The sequence below is a fragment of the Phyllobates terribilis genome, unplaced genomic scaffold, assembly GCF_046119375.1.
Source record: "Phyllobates terribilis strain yellow unplaced genomic scaffold, ASM4611937v1 Scaffold_4__5_contigs__length_816908805, whole genome shotgun sequence".
Lineage (NCBI taxonomy): Eukaryota > Metazoa > Chordata > Amphibia > Anura > Dendrobatidae > Phyllobates > Phyllobates terribilis.
Window position 1 is genome coordinate 402409918 of NW_027362764.1, and position 24676 is coordinate 402434593.

At 46.6% G+C, this 24676-nt stretch overlaps 1 protein-coding gene across 2 annotated transcripts in view; it reads left to right on the plus strand.

Moving 5' to 3' along the window:
• LOC141265440 (NFX1-type zinc finger-containing protein 1-like) overlaps positions 1-24676 on the plus strand; it is a 200661-nt gene that overhangs the window by 33104 nt on the left and 142881 nt on the right. For both annotated transcript variants that reach the window (XM_073678549.1, XM_073678550.1), the window contains exons 3-7: positions 15637-15690; positions 16442-16495; positions 16918-16971; positions 17361-17414; positions 23929-24129. In XM_073678549.1, coding sequence (XP_073534650.1) covers positions 15637-15690; positions 16442-16495; positions 16918-16971; positions 17361-17414; positions 23929-24129 — 417 coding nt within the window. The remainder of the gene's footprint in view (positions 1-15636; positions 15691-16441; positions 16496-16917; positions 16972-17360; positions 17415-23928; positions 24130-24676) is intronic.

Sequence of the window (24676 nt, forward strand, 5' to 3'; positions counted from 1 at the left end):
ATAGTAGTGGTGAGGTGACAAATCTCTCTATGAAGAATTCAAGCCAGACACAAGCAGTGAGTCATGATAAGGAATAATAAAACCTAGCCTATATTAATATTTAGTTACAAATGAGTTACGCCTAAGTGATTGCAAACAGGACAAAACAAATAAAACACAGTATGGTAAGGAAAAAGTGGAGACCTGTATAGAGCTATGAGTGTGCCCAGTAATACCAGTGCTCATATAAAAATGGTTCAATCTCACCCAATTCATGGGATGATGATACACCATTTAAAAGGAGCAGGAGCATAAGGTAAGGAGAATGGTGCTATATCCCCTGTTGTGTCCCATGTAGTAATTACTGCCCTGACAAGGGCAGTACCCTAGTATGGCCCTGTCACCTCTGGAGAAAAGAACCTCATGTCCCTCCCGACTCGTTTCATCCTCAGTACCGAGGAATCATCAGGGAAGTGTGTTAGTGGGGGAATTCACAACAGGGTCCTGTAGTGGCAAGGAACTCTGGAAGAGGCGTGCAAAGTACTGCACAGCCAAAGCAGATACAAAGTCAAAGGGCACATGTGTCTCTGAATGGAGGATATAAATGGAAAAGTTTAATCTCACCTGTTTCGCCATCCGACATAATAATAAGGAAGTACCAGTAAGTAGCGTATCTCTCACAAAAAAGGACAAGAATTAAAAAAAAAATCACAAAAAACAGCCTTACCAACACCAGGTCAGATTACCAAAGCACAAGCAGGATGCGGCAGACCCCCATGATAAAGGCGGGGGCAGCACAGGTGAGAAATACTAATGCGACAGCCACCCCCTCCATGAATTGGCAGATATGTGAGTGGCTGTGTAGTATTATAATGCACACAACTGCAACTTGTATAGGACGCCAATCACACAGATAGGTGTGGTGCACAGTGTCTGGCTTACAGGCTATTAATGACGCCCATAATTTTAAATCGAGCAGGCTGCCCGGCACTACATACGATCACCCCACAGGACAGACGCCCCAATTCAACCAACCAACAATAAAGGTTGCAAGCTTGCGTATTTTGGCCTAAATATCGACCAACACCTCATGTAATGTATTTATCTTATACATTATTTTTCATCTTTTTATTGCACATTTTTCATTTTTTGCAGGATACGGCCACCTATCTCTGTGACTGGCGTCCTATACAAGCTGCCGTTGTGTGCATTATAATACTACACAGCTACTCACATATCTGCCAATTCATGGAGGGGGTGGCTGTCACAACAATATTTTCATAGAAAATGATGTTACTTTATTCCAAGAAGTCTTACTTTTCATGTTACGGGTTATAGTCATCATTGTCATTAAATTATTTTGGGGTGCATGTAATTAGTGATTAGTGAACAAAGTTTATTATTTGTAAGGCAGATACTGAAAAAAATACATTTGCTTGTATTTTTTTGCATTATTTTTTATGTATTTCATTATGCACTTTAAAAATTGTGTTAAAGAGGAACTTATTTTTTTTATTGCGGAGATATCATTTTATAATGTTAGGTTAACATTTATGATAAACCCAATGGGGCTTTACCATAAATTAATCTCTGGGGGCGTGTACTTTTTGCCTTGCATGATGCTGATATATTATAAGCTGGAGGCATCATGCGGGGCAAAAAAGACCAGTCTTGCTATCAACCCTCTGGACTTCTGGAGCTACTGTGTAGTATAGGCACTGCTGAGTGTTATTCCAAACAGCTCTGCAACTCCCTGATCATAGCACTGTCAGCTCTGTGGCTACTCGTCTCCCCCCACAGTGACTACTGTGAGATGAAAGCTGGAGGTGTTTGTAATCACACTCAGCTCAGATGTACTCACTCTCCCCCACACTGACCACCTTGTGATGAAAGCTAAAGGTGTTTATAATCACATTGAGTTGTGCCCTACTCTACACAGTAGCAGAAAGACTAGAGAAAACATGAGTATCATGGCATAAAAATACATTGTATTGAAGATCAATGGTGTTAAAATACATAAGTTAATAAATCACAATGTGAATAGAACCTGGAGTGCAGTGGATCAAGCACTGAGACCCCATACAGTGTCAGTAATCCATAATGTGGCCAGTCTCTAACAGAGGAGTAATGATCGCGGAGGGTGCAACCGTAATTAGGCCCATGGAGGAAGGGGGTCTACCAACGCCAGCGCATTTTTGTGCCGGATGTGAGTCTTCGGACACACATTCAGCTGAAATGTATTGTAGTGCAGAGAGTGACTGGCTACCTGCACTGCAATAGCTGTAAAAGACACTGGCCTATAAGAGGCCGGTATTTGATGTTGGCATACCAGTCATGGGCGGGGCGGCGCTTGATGTCAATGCTATGCGCCTCCCACCTGTTCTGGCTATTGTGGAGGAAGAGGGCACGGCTTGTTGTGGGAGTGTCGAAAGGTGAGAGGAATTATTTTCTTTTTTACTTTAAATGTATATGTAAAGAGCACAAGGAAAGAGGGTCACTATAACAGTCTAGTGGCCAGAATGGAGGGAATTATTAAAGGATGGGGGCCAGAACAGACCACATTCATACAGAAATGGGGGCCATGACAGAGGACATTATTGCAGGATAGGGACAAGAACAGGAGACATTTTTACAGGATAGAACCAAGAACAATGGACATTATTACAGGATGAGGGCCAGGACAGGGTACATTAATACAGGATAGGGGCATGAATGGAGAACATTCTAACAGAATAGGGGTCAGAACGGAGGACATTATTATAGGGTGGGGAACATTATTACAGAATTGGAGCTGGGACAGATGTCATTATTACAGGATAGGGGCCAGGACAACAGACATTATGACAGGATGGGTGCCCAGGACAAAGGACATTCTTATAGGATGATGACCAGGACAGGGGATATTATTACGGGATGGAGGCCCAGGACAGAGAACATTATTACAGGATAGGGGCCAGGACAGGGGACATTATAACATGCATGATGGGGGCCAGGACAGATTTACAGGATGGGGACAAGGCAGCTGAGGACATTATTAAAGGATGGAGTCTAGGATGGGGGACATTATTACAGGATGGATACCAGGATGGGGGACATTATTACAGGGTGGTGGCCAGGACTGATGACATTATTACAGGATGGTGGTCAAGAAGGGGGACATTACAGAGGATATTTTTACAAGAAGGGGACCAGAACAGGGGACATTATTACAAGATGGGGGACATTATTACAGGCTGGAGACCAGAACATGGGAAATCATAAGAGGACGGGGACCAGAATGGGGGACATTATTACAGAATGGGGGTCAGGATGAGTGACATTTTTACAGGATAGGGGCCAAAACAGATGAAATTATTACAGAAAAGTGACCAGGATGAGGGACCAGAATTATTACAGGATGGGGACTAGGACTAGGACAGAGGACATTATTAAAGAATGAGGATCAGGATGGGGAACATTATTTAAGGAAGGGGGCCAGGATGGTGGACACAATTTCAGAATGGTGGCCAGAACAAAGGACATTATTACAGGATCGGGACATTAGTACAGGATGGGGGCTAGGACAGTGAACATTATTATAGGATAGAGGACATAATTACAGGATGCGGACCAATGTAGGACATTGTTACAAGATATGGGATATCATTACAGGATAGGGGCCAGGATGGCGGACAATTTTACAGGATGGGGGAAATTCTTACAGGATGGGGGACATTGTTACAGGATAGTGGCCAGGACAGAGGACATTATGGGGAACGTTTTCAAGGATGTGGACCTGGTTACTGGACATAATTATAAGATGGACGACATTATTAAAGGCTGGGGAACATTAATACAGGATTGGGGCCAGGATGGAAGACATTATCACACAATAGTGATCAAGAGGGAAAACATTATTACAGGATGCAGTACATTATTACAGTATGGGGGACAGCATAGGGAACCTTATCACTGTAAAGAGCCAATCGGGGGGCATTATTACTGTATAGGGCCAATTGGAGAGGGTGTATTACTGTTGTATTTGATCACAAAGACAAACATTATCACTGTATGGGGGCACAAAGAGGAATTTTACTATTGCACAGGGACCACAAAAGGGGATGTATGCATTACACTGTGTGCCGAATTATTAGGCAAATGAGTATTTTGATCACATGATACTTTTTATACATGTTGTCCTACTCCAAGCTGCATAGGCTTGAGAGCCACCTACCAATTAAGTAAATCTGGTGATGTGCATCTCTGTAATGAGGAGGGGTGTTGACTAATGACATCAACACCCTATATGAGGTGTGCTTAATTATTAGGCAACTTCCTTTCCTTTGGCAAAATGGGTCAGAAGAGAGATTTGACGGGCTCTGAAAAGTCAAAAATTGTGAGATGTCTTGCAGAGGGATGCAGTAGTCTTGAAATTTCCAAACTTTTGAACAATCAAGCGTTTCATGGCAAATAGCCAACAGGGTCGCAAGAAGCGTATTGGCCAAAAAAAGCGCAAAATAACTGCCCATGAATTGAGGAAAATCAAGCGTGAAGCGGCCAAGATGCCATTCGCCACCATTTTTGCCATATTTCAGAGCTGCAACGTTACTGGAGTATCAAAAAGCACAAGGTGTGCGATACTCAGGGACATGGCCACGGTAAGGAAGGCTGAAAAACGACCACTTTTGAACAAGAAACATAAGATAAAATGTCAAGAATGGGCCAAGAAATATCTTAAGACTGATCTTTCAAAGGTTTTATGGACTGATGAAATGAGAGTGACTCTTGATGGGCCAGATGGATGGGCCAGAGGCTGGATCAGTAAAGGGCAGAGAGCTCCACTCCGACTCAGACGCCAGCAAGGTGTAGGTGGGGTACTGGTATGGGCTGGTATCATCAAAGATGAACTTGTGGGACCTTTTCGGGTTGAGAATGGAGTGAAGTTCAACTCCCAGACCTACTGCCTGTTTCTGGAAGACAACTTCTTCAAGCAGTGGTACAGGAAGAAGTCGGTATCGTTCAAGAAAAACATGATTTTCATGCAGGACAATGCTCCATCACATGCATCCAACTACTCCACAACGTGGCTGGCCAGTAAAGGTCTAAAAGAAGAAAAAATAATGACATGGCCCCCTTGTTCACCTGATCTGATCCCCATAGAGAACCTGTGGTCCATCATAAAATGTGAGATCTACAGCGAGGGAAAACAGTACACCTCTGGGAACAGTGTCTGGGAGGCTGTGGTGGCTGCTGCACGCAATGTTGATCGAAAACAGATCAAGCAACTGACAATCTATGGATGGAAGGCTGTTGAGTGTCATCATAAAGAAAGGTGGCTATATTGATCACTAATTTTTGGGGTTTTTGTTTTTGCATGTCAGAAATGTTTATTTCTAAATTTTGTGCACTGATATTGGTTTTCCTGGTGAAAATAAACAAGTGAGATGGGATTACATTTGGTTTTTATTAAGTTGCCTAATAATTCTGCACAGTAATAGTTACCTGCACAAACAGATATCCTCCTAAGATAGCCAAATCTAAAAAAAAAAACCACTCCAACTTTCAAAAATATTAAGCTTGGATATTTATGAGTCTTTTGGGTTGATTGAGAACATAGTTGGTGATCAATAATAAAAATAATCCTCTAAAATACAACTTGCCTAATAATTCGGCACACAGTGTATTACTGTATGGATGCTACCGAGGGTGACATTTCTACTGTAAGGGGCTCTCAAAGAGAGACATTGCGGATACTGTTACTATGGGTGGAAAAAAAAGGTGTAGTGTAGAAGTGAGGGAAAATAGTGTAGAAGATGTTGTAGAAGTAACCAGTCATAGATGAATGTGTGTTGCTTTCTGCAGAGACAAGTGACGCGCCCAGGGGATGGGGACGACTCTGCGCCCGGGCCTTGCTGTTAGTTTTGGGGGATATCGCGGTGGCTGGCTCCCGGGCCCGTACCCTGGGGTCACTCTTAAAAGCAAGGGATAATGGGGGAAAGGTGTATGGGATAGGAAAAGTTTGTGACGCCACCCGTGGTGTCTGGTGAGGATCACCAGCGCTGCTACAGTCCTCTGAGGCCGGTGGTCAGGCAGCTTAGTTGGTGCGGCTCCCCACAGGTGGAGCGTGGCCTCAGGGCAGCGTAGGAAAAGGGATGCAGGACAGAGGGGACCCAGCCGTGTCAGAAGAAGAATAGGCACACTCACAACAGTTCACTTCAGTACCTTTACTGGTGGTGTTTCAGGCACGATCCAGGGCACTGTAGGGTGAAGGGTGCATTTCAGGACTCTCCCCAGTGAGCGGGTGTGGGGCCTCCTGTTTCTTGCCTTTTCCTGATAACTTTATGACCTTCCTGGAGCTAGGCCTAACTTAGTCTCTGTCTTGCACCTGCTGACCTGGTGGTAGGGCCTTCTGTTGGAGATCACACTCCCTGGTCTCTTGGGCCTCTGTGATTCCTGACACTGGGATAACAATCAGCTTTTGGTGTTCCTGGGACATGTAGTTCGCCAGGGGTTCCGGTTGTTTCTGCTGGTCCTAGAGATCCTTGCAGACATGGACCCGGTGTCCGGTATATGGTCTTGGGGTGAGCTGGCTAAGCTCCTCTGCCCCCTATGTAGCTCACTTACTCCACTTGCCTTCGGCCGCGCTCGGGGCCCTCACTAGGCTTCACACTGGCAGTAGGCCTTGCTACTCTTCACCGCTCTTACGGCGTCGGCACACCTTAGGCTCACTAACCTAAGCTCAATGAGTCTGGGCTGGACTGACAACCTCTCTGGCTGCAGCAGACTGACTTTAGACTCTGTCTCCAGGCTGTAGATTCCAGACTCTAGACTTAGACTGCACTGCCTAGCTCCACCTTCCCTATTTATATCCTTAACGGGCTCCCTCTGGTGGTCTGAGGTGGAAGGTGGAGGTGTGTGAATGCTATGAGGGCCTCTTGTGGAGGAATCCGTCCATGCACCCCTCTAGGATCTGTGGCACCAATGCGCAGCAGGGCGCCACACAAGTCCTGGAACAAGTCACAGCAGTCTATGCTGGATGAAAAAAAGCAAATATAAATGGCTTCAATTGGAGACTGGTAAGTCACTGGATTTACCTTTACTGTAAATTGCCTCTTCAGAGAAAAAGAGGACTTGAACTCTATAGCACCACCCATTGGAAACAGCAATCCTACAAGTCACAATCAACCCTTAAATGAGTCGTGCAATATGACTTAGGATAAAAGCCAAATCAGAATCTCAATTTGCAGGCACGGTGTTTCGGGCTGTTGGCCCTCGTCAGTGCAAAGTATGAGAACTGATTTGGCTAGATGAGAGACTCTGGACTGAGGTCTAAGCGGTAACGTTTCTCCTTGTGGAGAGTGACATACCAGTACTGGCTTAACTGATTTGGCTAGATGAGAGGCTCTGGACTGAGTTCTAAGGGATAACGTTTCTCCTTGTGGAGAGTGACATACCAGTACTGGCTTGTCAAGACTTATTGACAATTCAAGTACTAATTAGCGCATCATGTGCAGAGCACATCCGAATTCACATTGCTTTGCATGGCAGACTGTTTTACAAGCGTTTTCGCCGTAAAAACGCCGCAAAAACGCTACAAGTACGCTACGTGGGCACATAGCCTTATACTATCTATAGAGCTCCTGTGAATAATGTCACTGGTGTTTAGTACTGTGGTTTCTAATAATTATCACTAAGGTGGCATCATTCGATTGCTATGTAGCTGTAATATGTGGTCTGGTCATGGTGTGGTGGTAGTTTTGTAAAGCTCTCGCAGCAGTAAGTTGTACCGAACACATATGCATATTACACTCTATGTATCTAAGTGGGAAATTCATCACTGCGCACGTTATATTTATAGAACTCAAGCAGTGGGAGGTCTGCTACATACAATTGATAGGAGACACTGAGACTTATATATAATTATATATTATTATATATAACACATAGGAGACTTTGAGACGTGTATATACAGTAGCGACCACAAGTTTTGCATTTTCTTTTAAAGTGAGATTACTTCTGTCTGGTTGTTGTGATGCCATTTTCCTTGTGATCTTAGTAAACCGGAAGCAAATGGTTGTCAGCTATAAGGACGAATATTGTGTTTCACATTGTTTTATCCCTTTATGTGTTAGTTTTCAACATTTGCTGGACCAAATTTTTTGCATATTTTATCAAGGTAGTCGAAATTTGCCTTTTTTTTTTTTATGTGTGTTTTTAGGTTAAAAAATGGCAAAGACAAATCCAAATTTATCACCAGATGTCAGGATCTTATTATTCTGAGAGTGAAGTCAGGCAAAAGCCAAAAAGAGGTAGCTATGGAATTCAACTGTTCTCAGAGTCAAGTGTCACGTATATTAAAGAAAGAAAAAGAAGGTTATGGAACAGCTGACAAACCTAGAAGTGGACAACCATGGAAAACTTCCTCAAGAGTTGATCACATTATTAAGAAAGAGTCAGTATCTGATGTCTATAAAAGTGCTGTACAGATTTTGCACGAAATGAACAAAGAATATGGGGTCAAAGTGAGTCGCCAAATTGTGGTGCGACGGCTAAGAGCAGTAGGATTGAATGCACGAGTTCCAGTCAAGAAGCCTTTCATCTCTGCAAAGAACCAGAAGGTCCAAATTGAGTTTTCCAAAGAACACAGCCAATGGAAAGCGACAGATTGGTCTAAGGTGTTGTGGTTGGATGAATCCAAGTGCAATCTGTTTGGCAGTGATGGCAAGCATTATATATACTGCAGAATTGGAAAACCTAATGATGTAAGATACCAAACACCTACAGCAAAACATGGTGGTGGCAATGTCATGGTTTGGGTCTGCTTTTCTGCATCTGCTATTGGCCCTCTGCAGAATTGATGGAAATATGAATGTTACCATGTACAAGGATGTGCTGGAGAATGTAATTCTGCCACGTGGTAAAACCAAAGTAGGCAGGGAATGGAAATTCCAGCAAGACAAAGATCCTAAGCACACATCCAATTTAGTAAAAAAATGGTTAGCAAAGAAAAATGTTCGCCTGTTTCAATGGCAAAGTCTATCGCCTGATTTAACCCTATAGAGCACCTTTGGGATGAGTTAGGACGACGACTTGAGGCCCATACCCATAGCAATAAAGATGAATTGTTTGCAGATTTGCAAATGGAATGGAGCAAGATCCCTTAAGATGTCTTGAATACCCTAGTGTCTTCAATGCCCCGTCAGTGTGGTGCAGTAATTAAAGCAAGAGGTTATGCTGCAAAATACTAAGTTATGGCATTGTAAACAATGCATTACTCTCTATGTTGTGATCAATAAATAGTATATGCAAAACTTTTGGCAGTCAGTTTTCTTTAATTAAATGACCATACCTATATTCAAAAGAATTTTGGTTAAAATGAAGGTCTTGCATGATGACAACTTTCAATTCATCATCAGGGAAATAGTATCACAGAGACTGCTGTACATAGATGACGTAGGAGACCCTGAGACTGCTGTATACACAGTACACATAGGAGACACCAAAATGGCTGTATATATCACAAAGAATACACTGAAACACTCAAGACTGCTGTATTCATCACATAGGATACACTGGGACTGGTGTATATTCATCACATAGGAGACACTGAGACTGCTCTATATACATCACATAGGATACACTGAGGCTGCTGTATAGACATCACATAGAATATGCTGAGACTGCTGTATATACATCACATAGGTGTTACTGAGACTGCTGTATATGTAGCACCCCGAGGGCTCTTCTGCTACAGGGGTATTGCACCTCAGTCCAGAGGTGTGATATTCCACTCCCGGGTAAGGATGGAGTGTGGACCAGGACTCGGTAGGCTGCATGCACCACACACACCCCATTTCCGAGGGACAGCTCAACGGTGCTCCCACAAGATAGAAGTGCAGGCACGACAGCATCTGTCCCTGGCTGGAGTGGGGCGGGGGGTGGAATACCCTGTGGTGTAGGAGCAGATAGGGGTGGGTCTCTGGGCATAGGTAGTAGCCTATTGGTTGCTAGTCACCTGGGCTCGGGTGTCAGAAGGAGGTATATAAGGTGGGCACCATCTTAGGACAGGAGCCAGTTCAGAGAGGAGGAGAAGAAGACAGGAGCTCAGCCAAGAGGGCTGACAGGGAGCTGTGGCTCAGTCATGGCCCAGCTCCAGAGGCAGGCCTGGAGTGGAGGCCAGAAACAGCAGAAAGAGAGAGGAGAAGGAAAGGAAAGTAAGAAAGGAACTGGAACAGAGGAGAAAGGAAGCAAAGAACACAGAGAAAGGCCCAGAGACACGAGGACAGAAGGAACCCCATATGCCCAGAGGAGATACAGGGTGAAGGGTTGGCAGAATAGGGTACCGGAACCCAAATTGGTGGAGGCAACAGATTCCTCAGCCAAAGACCGGAGGTTGTTACCACATCTTGGTGCGACCCCTCACTACATCCACCAGAAAGGCATACCGTATAGGGTCAGGCAAACCGGGAGAGGTTTCGCCAACAGAAGGCCCGAGGAAGCTGGACAAAGGTGGGTCACTGGTGGGGACGGCCAGAGAAAGGTAGAGAAGGGAGCTCTGAACCACACTCTGGAATTGCCTGGGAGTTGACCGAGTCCCTCACCTGGTGGACGCAGCACGGCTCGGGCAGTCATCGCCTGCAGCATTGACATGAACAACAACTGTGAGTAAAGCATTGAAAACTGCAACTGCACGTCTCTGTGGTCTCTCGCCGCACCAGCACCATTAGCACTGGGACGCTCGCACCATCACTCCCATCATTACTCCACATTAGCTGCCCTGAGGCAATACTTCTCCCGTGGGGAGTTATTCCATACTCGGCTGCGCAAATTACATCAGCCTCAGCGGTCGGCAGCGCAGCGGCGGTCCCCACTGACCGCAATCCACGGGTGGCGTAGTCGGACACTTATTATAACACCAATAGACTGCCACTGGTTTGACCACCCTGGGCACGGACCGGGTCGCCGCCACACGAAGACTACAACCCCCAGCATCCCACCAGCGATCCGGCTCCGGGTATCCCCTGCACAGCACAGGCCCAGGGGGCGCGTCAACTTTGGCGTAGTCGGCAGGATTCAAACCAACCTGCCACCAACGGGTATTGCGTGCCTGAAGAAGATTGTACATGTACCTTGAAAAGAAGTCTCCCGCCATTTCCAGAAGTTTCCCGCCGTCCGGAGTCGTTTCCCGCCATCCGGAGCCGATTCCCGCCATCAGACGCCATCTTGGACCGTTTCCCGCCATCTTCATCAGTTTTTCTCGCCCTGGCAGAGCGGACGCCATTATGTGCGCACCAAAGGACAGCAGGAAGCCGCCTCCCATCGAGGGCCAGGTCCCAGAGTGGCACCAAAGAAGGAGCCCGCCCCCACCAGCCATGAATGCAGCAGTGGAGATGTCCATCAGCGTGGGAGGGCTGCCCCTGAAACTGACTGTCACCAAGTTGCCCCAGTACCACCCTCAATGGGGGCGGGAAGTGAAGAAAACTGAGGGGCTGGGTGCGGCCTGGATCAGTCTGGACCTGCTGCACCCGGAGATGGAGGGAGCAGAGAACTCCACCAGCACCCTGGCCCGCAGCCTGCTGCAAGCTGAGCCACCTTGCAGCCTGACAGAATTGCTGGCCCAGCTGCCTAGAGACCCGGACAGCGCGCGCAGCGCTGGAAGACCTGAACAGGAGGATGGTCCGGGCGCAACGGGATGTGTTTGCCGGGTGGAGAGAGGAGATGGCCCGGCAGCACGAAGGCAGCCAGCGGAGGACCCCGCCGGGACCGGCAGCTGCAGACGACGCCGCGGAGGAGGCCATGGAGACCGAGGCAGGTAATGGGGACGCCACCACCCCAAGCCCTGGGAACACCAGCCTGCCCTCACCCTCCGTTGCGGGACCCAAAGCCCCGGGGACCGTACCTGACACCACGCCTCCACCGCCGCCAGCTAGGCCTCAGGCAGAGAGAACCGTCATCACGCCCCGCCCCGCGCTGTGCCCTCTGAACCCGGGCGCCGTAAAGCGGGAGACGTCACAGGCCAGGACGCAAGGCCCAGCACGCCCGGGCGCCGCTGCCTCACCAGCGCCCCCTACCTTGGCGGTGCCACCCCCGGGCGCGACCAACAAGCGATCACCGGCCTGGTCGCAAGGCCGAGTGCCCCCGGGCGCTGCCACCCGTCCGAAGCCCGCGGTGCCACCCCTGGGTACGGACTTGTACGCCCAACATACCAGCCCGGACGGGCTGCCCTTTGAGTGGCCACCGGAGTTCGACAACCCCCGTCTCCAAAGAGAACAACCCCTGAGCGAGCCTCTGATCCCGGCCCCGGAGTCTGCCAACATCGCTCCACCCCCGCCGGAGGATGCCCAGTTTGCCTGGGACCCCACCGGCGAGAATCTCATGGGGTTCACCCAGGAGACCCGGGCAGAAGCAGCCCAGCGCCTGGATTGCTGCCGTCAGCAGCTGGCCACCTATGAAAGGGAGCGGCGACAGAGGCGCATCAGGGAGGCGCGACTCCAGGCCAGGAGCGCGGAACAGAAGCGCAGGGCCCGACAAGCCGCCCACGCCATCCGCGGTCCCAGAGCCACCGGGACCGTAGTCAAGTTCCAGCTAGAGCATGGCTGGGGCTTCATCAGAGACCCGGAGGCTGACACCGACGTCTTCGTCACCAGAAGGGACGTCGAAAGCCACCTACCAGAGGGACATCACGGACGTGACCTGTACCCCGGTGACGTGGTCACCTACACCCGGCACAAGGGCGCAAAGGGACTGTACGCCCTCCACGTTCACCGTCTAACGGAGGAGGAACTGCAGTACCGCCCAGACGTGGACTACCCTGAGGATCCGGACGGATCTGAAGACTATGAAGGAGCATCAGGAGGACACCGTTACTAAAGAGCGGTAAAGTGGAACTGTATATAGTTACCCGTAAGGGTATAGAAACTGTTGCTGAGTGGAGTGTGGTCCCCGTTGGGACTAATGTGGACTATTACCTGTGTGCCCCTATTCCCTAACCAGGCTGAGGACTGTGAGCAGCCACTCCCTTATCCCCACTGGCCGAGGACTGAGAGCGGCCACCCTTGTATATAGTTGCGCTTCTTAAAGCGCCCCCTACTGGTTTTATACGAAACTGCAACGTCTACCTCAGGATTAAATGGACTGTTGCACCTTTACCTGGTCGCAAGTTGCACAGCGGCCAGAGTTCAAGAATGTGTTTTGAGAATGCTTTCCTTGCAATTGTTCTATAATGAAAAAGTTTTATATGCTGCTAGAATAATAATGCAAATGTTTTATGTGATGTTTTATATGCTAAAAGAGTTCCGGTAGTTTTGACCATAGCTAGTGACAGAAGAATGTTAAAGAAAAGAAAAAGAGTACCAGTAACGTTAAAAAGAAAAGAGTACCTCCCATAAAGGGATGAGTTTTTGGTTAATGTCTTATATGCGAGTGCACTTTAAAAATTTGTATGTTTTAAATTGTTTTACTCTTTTCCAGCCCGAGGACATGCTGTGATTTACCAGGGGGGAATGTAGCACCCCGAGGGCTCGGCTGCTACAGGGGTATTGCACCTCAGTCCAGAGGTGTGATATTCCACTCCCGGGTAAGGATGGAGTGTGGACCAGGACTCGGTAGGCTGCATGCACCACACACACCCCATTTCCGAGGGACAGCTCAACGGTGCTCCCACAAGATAGAAGTGCAGGCACGACAGCATCTGTCCCTGGCTGGAGTGGGGCGGGGGGTGGAATACCCTGTGGTGTAGGAGCAGATAGGGGTGGGTCTCTGGGCATAGGTAGTAGCCCATTGGTTGCTAGTCACCTGGGCTCGGGTGTCAGAAGGAGGTATATAAGGTGGGCACCATCTTAGGACAGGAGCCAGTTCAGAGAGGAGGAGAAGAAGACAGGAGCTCAGCCAAGAGGGCTGACAGGGAGCTGTGGCTCAGTCAGGGCCCAGCTCCAGAGGCAGGCCTGGAGTGGAGGCCAGAAACAGCAGAAAGAGAGAGGAGAAGGAACGGAAAGGAAAGTAAGAAAGGAACTGGAACAGAGGAGAAAGGAAGCAAGGAACACAGAGAAAGGCCCAGAGACACGAGGACAGAAGGAACCCCATATGCCCAGAGGAGATACAGGGTGAAGGGTTGGCAGAATAGGGTACCGGAACCCAAATTGGTGGAGGCAACAGATTCCTCAGCCAAAGACCGGAGGTTGTTACCACATCTTGGTGCGACCCCTCACTACATCCACCAGAAAGGCATACCGTATAGGGTCAGGGAAACCGGGAGAGGTTTCGCCAACAGAAGGCCCGAGGAAGCTGGACAAAGGTGGGTCACTGGTGGGGACGGCCAGAGAAAGGTAGAGAAGGGAGCTCTGAACCACACTCTGGAATTGCCTGGGAGTTGACCGAGTCCCTCACCTGGTGGACGCAGCACGGTTCGGGCAGTCATCGCCTGCAGCATTGACATGAACAACAACTGTGAGTAAAGCATTGAAAACTGCAACTGCACGTCTCTGTGGTCCCTCGCCGCACCAGCACCATTAGCACTGGGACGCTCGCACCATCATTCCCATCATTACTCCACATTAGCTGCCCTGAGGCAATACTTCTCCCGTGGGGAGTTATTCTATACTCGGCTGCGCAAATTACATCAGCCTCAGCGGTCGGCAGCGCAGCGGCGGTCCCCACTGACCGCAATCCACGGGTGGCGTAGTCGGACACTTATTATAACACCAATAGACTGCCACTGGTTTGACCACCCTGGGCACGGACCGGGTCGCCGCCACACGAAGACTACAACCCCCAGCATCCCACCAGCGATCCGGCTCCGGGTATCCCCTGCACAGCACAGGCCCAGGGGGCGCGTCATATACATCACATAGGAGACACCCAGACTGCTGTATATATCACATAGGATACACTGAGATTGCTGTATACATTACATAGGTTACACTGGGACTGCTGCATATACAATATCATAGTTTACACTGAGACTACTGTATATACATGATATAGGAGACACCGAAGCTGTGTATATACATCACAAAGGAGACAGAGAGACTGCTGAATATACATCACATAGGAGACACTGAGACGGCTGTATGCATCACATAAGATACGCTGAGATTGCTGTATATGCATCATATAGGAGACACCAAGAATGCTGTGTATACACATCACATAGAATACACTCAGACTACTGTATATACATCACATAGGAGACACAGGGGCTGGTATATATACATCACATAGGAGACACTGGGACTGGTGTATAAATGTCACATAAAAGACACTGGGGCTGGAGCATATAGAGAGCAGAGCATGCTAACTCCACACACAAAAAACATCCTGTTGCTTGCACTGGCCACTTAGGTTGTAATCTTTCCCAGCATGCGATGCAGTGTTCAGTAGTGATTGCTGCTTGCACATGCTCGCAGTGTAAAGAGGAATTAAAGAGCCAGTGGCTGGCAAAACGGAGCCGCCAGTCCAATCACTATGGTCCCCAGGAAGCTGCCTGGGGGCCAAAGGAAAGGACATCAGTCACACTTTCTGTGCTGTGCAATGACTTACATGTCTGGCATTTTACTGAAAATAGACTTCACAGGTTATGTTCATGTATGTCATTCTGAACTAAAGACTTGAAATTTTTAAACTGTGTAAAACTGTGTAAAAATTACAAAATCTTACAGTATAGGCTTTTTTTCTCTGCAGGTGGTCAGAACACCCATCATCAAGGCCAAAGTGCGAGAGGAAGGGGGCTGAATGGTGAGTGTAGCACGCTGCTTTTATCATTGGCTGCGGGCTCCTTGGCTCCTCACAACATTGTAATACTATAACTGAGCTTGCATGCATGTTAAAAATGTATGAACCGTGTCTTCTTTAAAGGGAACCTGTCATTATGAAAATTCATCTGCAGGCACCATGTTATAGAGCAGGGCAGGCTGAGCAGAATGATACATAGTTTTGCGAGAAAAAAAATCAGTATATATAAACCTCTGCACTTTCTGGGATTTTCTGTCCAGTGGGTGGTCCTATTAGTGATTGACAGCTATCTCTGTATGCACTCTTATACAATGAAAGCTGTCAGTCACTGATAGGACCACCTACTGGACTGAGAATCCCAGAAAGAGCAGATATATATCATTCTGCTAAACCCCCTGCTCTATAACATGGTGCCTTCAGATTGGGCTACATTTTCATGGTGACAGGTTCCCTTTAGTAATGAATCTCCTTTAAATATGGCCACCCATTGGAAGCTCATTATTGAAATGCTGTGGTCACTATTGACCGCAGAATCTAAGAGGGTAACAGCCAGAATGAAAGTTTTCTCCAAAATTCTAACTATTGCAGCAATGGCCTGGCCATCAGTCACTTTTGTGCATGTGTGTAATTTAATTGAATTTACACTCTAAAGTTGATATTCAGATGCCATTTTACACTAAAAGGTTAAAATCAATAGAGTTTTTAAACTATGTGAAAAAATTCACAAAATCTTACAGGCTTTTTTTCTCTGCAGGTGGCCAAAGCATCCAATTTCAAGGCCAATATGCCAGAGGAAGGGGGATACATGGTGAGTATAGTGCTCCACTTTTTACATTGACTGATTGCTCCTTGGTTCTTCACGACATTATTATGCTATAACTGAGCTTGTATGTGTGTTAAAAACTATGATCCATATATTTTCTAATAACAAATCTCCTTTAAATATGGCCACCCATTGGCAACCCATTATTATGATGCCATGGTCGCTATTAACCACAGCATTTAAAGGATTAACAGTCTGGATCAAAACTTGCTCTGAAAGTGACAGCCAATACAGCAGGAGCCTTGCTGTCAGTCATATTTTTTGTGTATGTGTGGCATTCAACTGAAATTACACCTCACAAGTGATGTTCATGAATGTTATTCTGCATTAAACGGTTAAAATCAAAAGAATTTTTAAACTACCTGTAAACATTACAAATCTTACAGTACAGGCTTTATTCTCTGCAGGTGGTCAGAACATCCCTCAACAAGGCCAAGGTGTGGGAGGAATGGGTACACAAGGTGAGTTTAGTGCTCCACGTTTTCCATAGGCTGCAGGCTCCTTGGCTCCTCACTGCATTGTAATAGAAGAACTGAGCTTGTATATGTGTTCAAAATGTATCAACCATGATAATAATCTCAATTAAATATGGTCAATGCGATGGTCGCTATTGATCACAGAATCTGTGGGGTTAACAGCCAGGATGAATGGTTTTTCAAAAATTCCAGCTGTTGCAGCAGGAGTCTAGTTTTCATTAACTTCTGTGAATGTGCATGAAATTCAACTGAATTTATACCCCAAAGTTTATTTTCGTGTATGTCATTCTGCAGTACAAAGGTTAAAATCAAGAAACTGTATAGCCTGTGAAAAAATTTCAAAATTTTACAGTACTGTTTTTTTTTCTCTGCAGGTGGCCAGAGCATCTATTATCAGGGCCAAAATGTGGGAGGATGGGGGATGAATGGTGAGTGTAGTGCTCCATTTTTTCCAGTTGGCTCCTCATGACATTGTAATACTATAATTGAGCTTATATGTATGTTAAAAATACATGTATCATGTCTCCTGAAATAATGAATCTTCTATAAATATGGCCCTCGTTGTGACGTTATTGTTGCTATTGACTGCAGCATCTAAGGGGTGTGGGGTTTCTACTCACTTGGGTGCGTCGGTAGGCAAACAGGAAGCGTTTCCATTTAAGTCTCCATGTCGCTTTATTACCTCCGAAACCGTGCACAAGCAAAAGGAAAACAAACAGCATTTAGTGTAGGCAAAACAAAGAAAACAGTCCTTTAGGCAAAGTCTCTGGTTAGCCAGTCCTGTATTCACACAGGCTGGATAGCATCCAGTACACTGGCTCAGTCTGGAGATAAAAACACTCAGGAGGCCTTCTTCCTCCATACACAGACTATGTGTCAAATAAAGGACTCCATTTTAACCTCTTAACCACACCCAGAGGTGAGGTATGTAGGCAACCAGAACCGCCCATATTTCAGGTTGCCCGTAAAACCTGGGCCGGATGCACCAAACAATCCTCATAGTGCTTACGTGCACTAGACCAACTTTCTAGGATTACATCACAGACGACAATCATTTCTGTGATGCATACCTCCCATCAACTATGTGTCCGAGAGCTATTTTGCATACATCCCCCCTCTGCCTAAATCCATGGGGCTTGGCACCTTCTCCTACTAGACAGGGAATTCTCGAGAGGTTATCAGCATTACCATGTAGCTTCCCTACTCTATGTTCCACATGGAAGCTGAAATCCTGTAGGGCTAAAAACCAGCTGCTGACCCTAGCATTTTTTCCTTTTTTCTCCCTCATCCACTTGAGTGGGGTATGGTCTGATACCAATTTAAACTTTCGTCCTAACAGATAAGTAACGTGTCCACCGCCCACTTTATGGCCAAGTACTCCTTTTCTATGACAGAATAATTCTTCTTACATGAGGATAGCTTCCTCATGGTAGATAACAGGGTGCTCCTCCCCGTGTATCTCCTGGGAAAGGACTTCTCCTAAACCAACATCTGAGGCATCTGTCTGTAGTATAAATTTCCTCTGGAAGTCGGGGGCAACCAGATCCGGTTGCTTACACAGAGCCCCTTTTATTTCTTGAAAGGCCGTCTCCGCCTCTGCAGTCCATTTGGCCATTGCTGATTTCGTCCCCTTAAGGAGGTCAGTCAGTGGTGCGGCCATCATGGTGAAGTTTGGGATGAACCTCATGTAGTATCCCACGATTCCTAGAAAGGCTCTAACTTGCTTCTTTGACAGCAGTCTCAGCCAGTTTTGGATTGCCTACACTTTACTGAATTGGGGTTTGATCTCGCCTCTGCCCACTACATATCCCAGGTATTTGGCTTCTTCTATCACCATGGCACATTTTTTTGGATTTATTGAAAACCACACCTTCCTTAGAGCATCAAACACTGCCTGGACCTTTTCCAGATGACTTCCCCAGTCTGGGCTGAAGATTACAATATCGTCCAGTTATGCCGCGGCGTACTTCTTATGGGGTGCAAGGATTCGGTCTATGGCCCTCTGGGAGGTGGCCGAGGCTCCCTGCAGCCCAAACGGCATCCGGACACATTGGAAGCATCCATCAGGAGTAGAAAAATCAGTCTTCTCCTTGGCTCCATGTGACATGGGGATTTGCCAATATCCCTTTGTTAAATCCAAGGTGGTTATGTACCTTGCCGACCCACGTCTCTCGATCAGCTCATCGACAACCGGCATCGGATATGCATCTAATTTGGAGACGTCATTCAACCGTCTATAATCGTTGCAGAATCTCTATTTGCCATCGGGTTTTGGAACCAAGACAATCGGGCTCAACGATCTGCTCTTGGATTCCTCAGTGACTCCGAGCTTCAACATGCGATTCACTTCCTTGGAGATCAACTCTCGTCGGGCCTCAGGAATTCAATAGAGCTTCAAGTTCACCCGCACATGTGGCTCCATCAGGACCTCGTGTTCTATGACCTTTGTACACCCAGGAAATTCCGAGAACAGGTCCCTGTTCTTCTGCAGCAATTCCCGACACTGCTGTTTTTGGGCCTTCGTCAGCATCTCCGATATTGTGACTCCTCCAACCTCGGCTTCTGGCTTGACCAGCAAGCATGGAGTTTCAACAGGCTTTCTTTCTTGCCATGGCTTGATGAGATTGACAAGGTAGATCTGGTATGGTTTGCGTCTTCCTGGTTGATGAATCTTAGAATTCACTTCACCAAGCTTCTCCACCACCTCATAAGGCCCTTGCCACTTGGCCAAGAATTTACTTTCCACAGTAGGAATTAGTACGAGGACTTGGTCTCCAGGATCGATCTGCCTCACTCTAGCTGACCAGTTGTAGACCCTAGCTTGAGCCTCTTGTGCCTGGAGGAGATTTCCTTTTACGATGGGCATCACCTTCGCAATCCTCTCTTGGATCTGTGCGACGTGCTCGATGACGCTCCTGTGGGGCGTGACTTCGGCTTCCCAGGTTTCCTTAGCTATATCAAGGAGACCCTGCGGATGTCTGCCATACAGAAGTTCAAATGACGATAACCCAGTAGAGGCCTGTGGAACCTCTCGGATACAGAACAGTACCAGTCTCTACTGTCCTTTTCTATGGCCTTCCTCAGCATACTCTTCAGATTTTTATTGAACTTTTCCACAAGACCATCTGTCTGAGGATGGTACACTGATGTCCTCAGTGGGGTGATTTGCAGGGCTTTACACAGTTCCCTCATCATCTTACGCATAAAGGTTGTTCCTTGGTAGATCTGGATCTCCCTTGACAATCCTGACCGGGAAAAAACGAGGACCAGTTTGCGAGCTATACTCTTTGCTGAGGATTTTCTCAGGGGAATCGCTTCAGGATAGCGTGTGGCATAGCCCAATATGACCAATATATATTGATGCCCACAAGCAGCTTTAACCAGGGGACCGACCAAGTTCATGGCAATTCTCTCAAACGGCACTGCAATGATGGGCAATGGCACGAGGGGACTTCGAAAGTGAGAGGTGGGGGCGGTTAACTGGCACATAGGACAGGACATGCAATACTTTAAGATTTCCGAGTGACATCCAGGCCAATAGAACCTCTGCATGATCCGTTCCTGAGTTTTTTTCACTCCCAGATGGCCACCCAAAACATGTGAATGGGCCATGTCCAACACTCTCCGTCTGTAGGGCCCTGGTATCAATAACTGTTCCACAAGCTCCTCCCTCACTTTCGGAGCCCAGTACAATAACTCCCCACTCAAAATAAAATAGAAAAACCTTGTGTCTGCCCCCGACTCCTGTGCAACACCATTTATGACTGTGACATTGTTAAATGCTTCCCTCAGAATTAGGTCCCTATGTTGGGCGAAATCAAAATTTTCACTGATCACCTCTAACTCAGGAATGTCAGTCTTAGGGGACACTACCTCCTCATGCCCCACAAGGACACAGAAGGGAAACCCGTCCGGCTCTGCATGTGGTGATACCTCTTTAGGGCTAACTGGTTTCATATCTGAGACCTGAACCCTTCCCCCACAGATCCCAAAACAAACAAAAGTCCCGGCCTATAATAATAGTGTGCAATAAGTCCTGGACGACGCCGACCTCGTGGAACTCAGTACTGTGGGCCGTTTCAATGTTCACTCAGGCCACTGGATAGTCTTTATCATCACTATGAATGCAGCACACGCCAACCTTCTTCCCTTGGTTCAGCTGGAGAGGAAGTGTGGCCCTCACAAGGGTCACCAGACTCCCAGAGACTAGCAATCCAGTTACTTGCCAACCATTTACCTTTACGGACAAGCTTGTGCCCCTCACTGGGTGGACAGTTCACACTGCACGCCGGATATGCATAGTATGAACAGCGACCTCCCAGGCTGCAGTCCATTTGCTCGGAGGTCAGGGGACAACGGGCAGCTATATGGCGTGGGCTGCAGCCATTTTTAAACCAGGTGCAGTAGGTCAAACATTTGGGAGCGAGGGGGTTTGTCATAGTAATACGCCCATTGGTGGACCTGCTGTGCCCTGACAGTCATCGTCACCCCCAAGCACACCAAAATTTCAGATTTTAGCTTGCCATATTCCTTTGCATCTTGCAAGGCCATGTCATAGTAAGCCTTCTGGGGCTCCCCCGTCAAGTATGGCACCAGCATCTCTGCCCACTGCTGTGGCGTAAGTTTCTCCCTCTCGGCAACACTTTTAAATACAGTCAAAAAGGCCTCTATGTCATTCCCCAGGGTAATTTTCTGCAGGGCTCTCCTTACCGCCTTCCGGATGGAAAAATTGTCCACTGACCTTGTCGGAGCTGTTGCCATGCCACGAATCGCCTCTGCGAGTAAATCAATTTGCTGCTGCTGTTGACGGTGATGATCCTGTTGCTGCTGCTTGTGGACCTGGATCTGCTGCATAAGCAGCTTAGTGGTCTCCTGTTGCGCCATTTGTTGCAGCTGTAACAATTGCTGGTGCTGTGCCTGCTGTGTTTGCACCAGATGTTTAAGCAGGTCCTCCATTTTGTCTGGCGTTGCTTGCTGGCTTGTGGCAGACTTCACCCAGGACATGCAAAAATGTCTTGTAGCAGTCACACATATTTGCTGGGAATGCTGTCCACACTTCTAACAACAATTGTGGGGTTTCTACTCACTTGGGTGCTTCGGGAGGCAAACAGGAAGCGTTTCCATTTAAATGTCTATGTCGGTTTATTACCTCATAAACCGTTCACAAGCAAAAGGAAAACAAACAGTCTTTAGTGCAGGCAAAACAAAGAAAACAGTCCTTTAGGCAAAGTCTCTGGTTAGCCAGTCCTGTATTCACACAGGCTGGATAGCATCCAGTACACTGGCTCAGTCTGGAGATAAAAACACTCAGGAGGCCTTCTTCCTCCATACACAGACGATGTGTCAAACAAAGGACTCCATTTTTACCTCTTAACCACACCCAGAGGTGAGGTATGTAGGCAACCAGACCTGCCCGTCTCTCAGGGCAAAACCTGGGCCCGGATGCACCAAACAATCCTCTTAGTGCTTACGTGCACTAGAGCAACATTCTAGGATTACGTCACAGACAACAGCCATCTCTGTGATAGATACCTTCCATCAACTATGTGTCCGAGAGCTATCTTACAGGGGGTAACAGTCATGATGAAAGGTTTCTCTAATGTCATCTGTTACAGCAGGAGCTGTATTTGCGCAATCATCTTGTACTGCAGCTTAATGAAAATTCACCCCATAGACCAAGTACTGTATACGTTATTCTGTCCTAAAGGATTAAAATCAAGAGGCTTTTTAATAAAAATTCAAACATTGTGATACAACAACGAATCTTGCCAATGGCGTTCATTGTGGTGTTGTGGTCATTATTGACTGCGCCAAGAGGTAACAACCAGGATCAAAGGATTCTCTATAATCCTTTGAACTTTACTTTAGCAGGTGCACGACCGTCTCTCACAGTTTCTATGCTAGTAAGGCATTTGACTGAAGCTTGACCCCACAGATGGCAGACATTTATAACCCTCTGTGCTTGTGGGTTAAAATCTTTTAAAACCAGATGTAAACATTTCAAAATGTTACAGCCATTTTATGAACTTTTATGTTACCTATGCTCTACCACCATTTGCACATCCTTTATTTTTTTGTCTGCAGGTTTTCAGAGAACGCAGAAACATCAAGGCCAAAATGTGAATGGAGCTGAGGTTAGTCAGGTGCACTACTACTCCATTAATTCTTATTGGGAGCGTTGACTGATCTTCAGCGCTCCTATTAGAATGAATGGAGAAGTAGTGTGCATGATTGCCCTCCACTCCATTTAGCCCGGGCTCTTCTGAACCCCAGTTTTCTATATCGGTGGGGGTCAAGGCAGTCAGACTCCTTGCAATCGGAAAGTTATCCCCTTTCCTGTGGATAGAGGATAACTTTTAAACTTGAGAACACCCCTTTAGAGTGTAAAGGTAGTATTAGGAAATAAATGTATATTCTGGCTAATCCTGCCATGGACATTTATTGATTGTTAGTGACTAATGGATCAAGTCCATACAGTGGTGCACCCGTTCTTTCAACTTGCCAGTGCTGCTGCTTTCCTTTGCTTATGTGGGCACTATTAGAACGGTGGTACGTGAACCATACTGTTTACGATGCCAATGTTTCTAAAATATTCAGTTTAGCAAATTACTGTACTTTCTTTTGTCAGTACAAAATAAAAACATTGCAAACTTCTGTATTGTAAGGATTAATTTGACATTTGATGAATATAGAATATTTATAATTAATACAGTAAAGTAGAAAATTTGTTAATATGGTATTGGTTTCTAACACATAGCTGTAATATAAGGTGGTGTGTCACAAAATCAAAGCAGCAGAGTGAGGCAGTTACAAAATTCCCTTACTGTAAAAAGTGATCATAAGATATTTTGCATTAACAATTTTGAGTTTTCTTCATTTAGATTCTCTAGTTAAATTGGCAAAGACCGTAACACTGTTTGATTCTATTACATTTTCATTTAGATGACCCATTTAATTTTTTTGGTATTACAAATATGGATAACAAAACAAATAAAAATCGAAGAGGAAGAGCACATTCTGAGACCAGAAGTGGAACAGGGACAAGATTGGAGGTACATCACACCACAGGTGCCCAGCACAGCCAAATACCTTCTGGTAAGCAGCCGAACTATCACAATCAACAAAGCAATCAAGCTGGAAAAGGTAATCTGGCAATGTGTCTATACTGTAAAGACTACCATACACAACAGATTAACAATGGCCGAACTCACCAATATCGACAGGTTCAGCTGACAATCTGATGTGTATTAGTGCTCTCGGCCGATGATGTGGTGGGAGATAAGGATCCAGCCTGTCCAATCCTTTGTTCTTTAAAAGATAAGCCGCCTCCAGAAATGTTTGGCAGTGGCTTTCTCAAAGAGAACACAGGAGCGCTGGGCAGAGTGCACAACTGCTCTTCCTACAGCCATCTAAAGTGTACAAGAGGCTTAAAGGGAATCTGTCAGCAGGATTTCACCCCCAAACAATTTATATGCGTATGTAGCTCTTTCTAAGACAAGTTCAGCAATACCTTTACCTAGACAGTCTGTTAGACTGTTACTGAGAAATAGGACCTGTCACTTGGTCAAACTTAGAAAGTTTTTTGCTAATTTTTATTATCTTAAAGGGAATCTGTCACCACTTTGGAGTTATCAGACCTCTACTATGGGCATACAGGGTATAGAAATGTAAATTTATACATACCTGTATG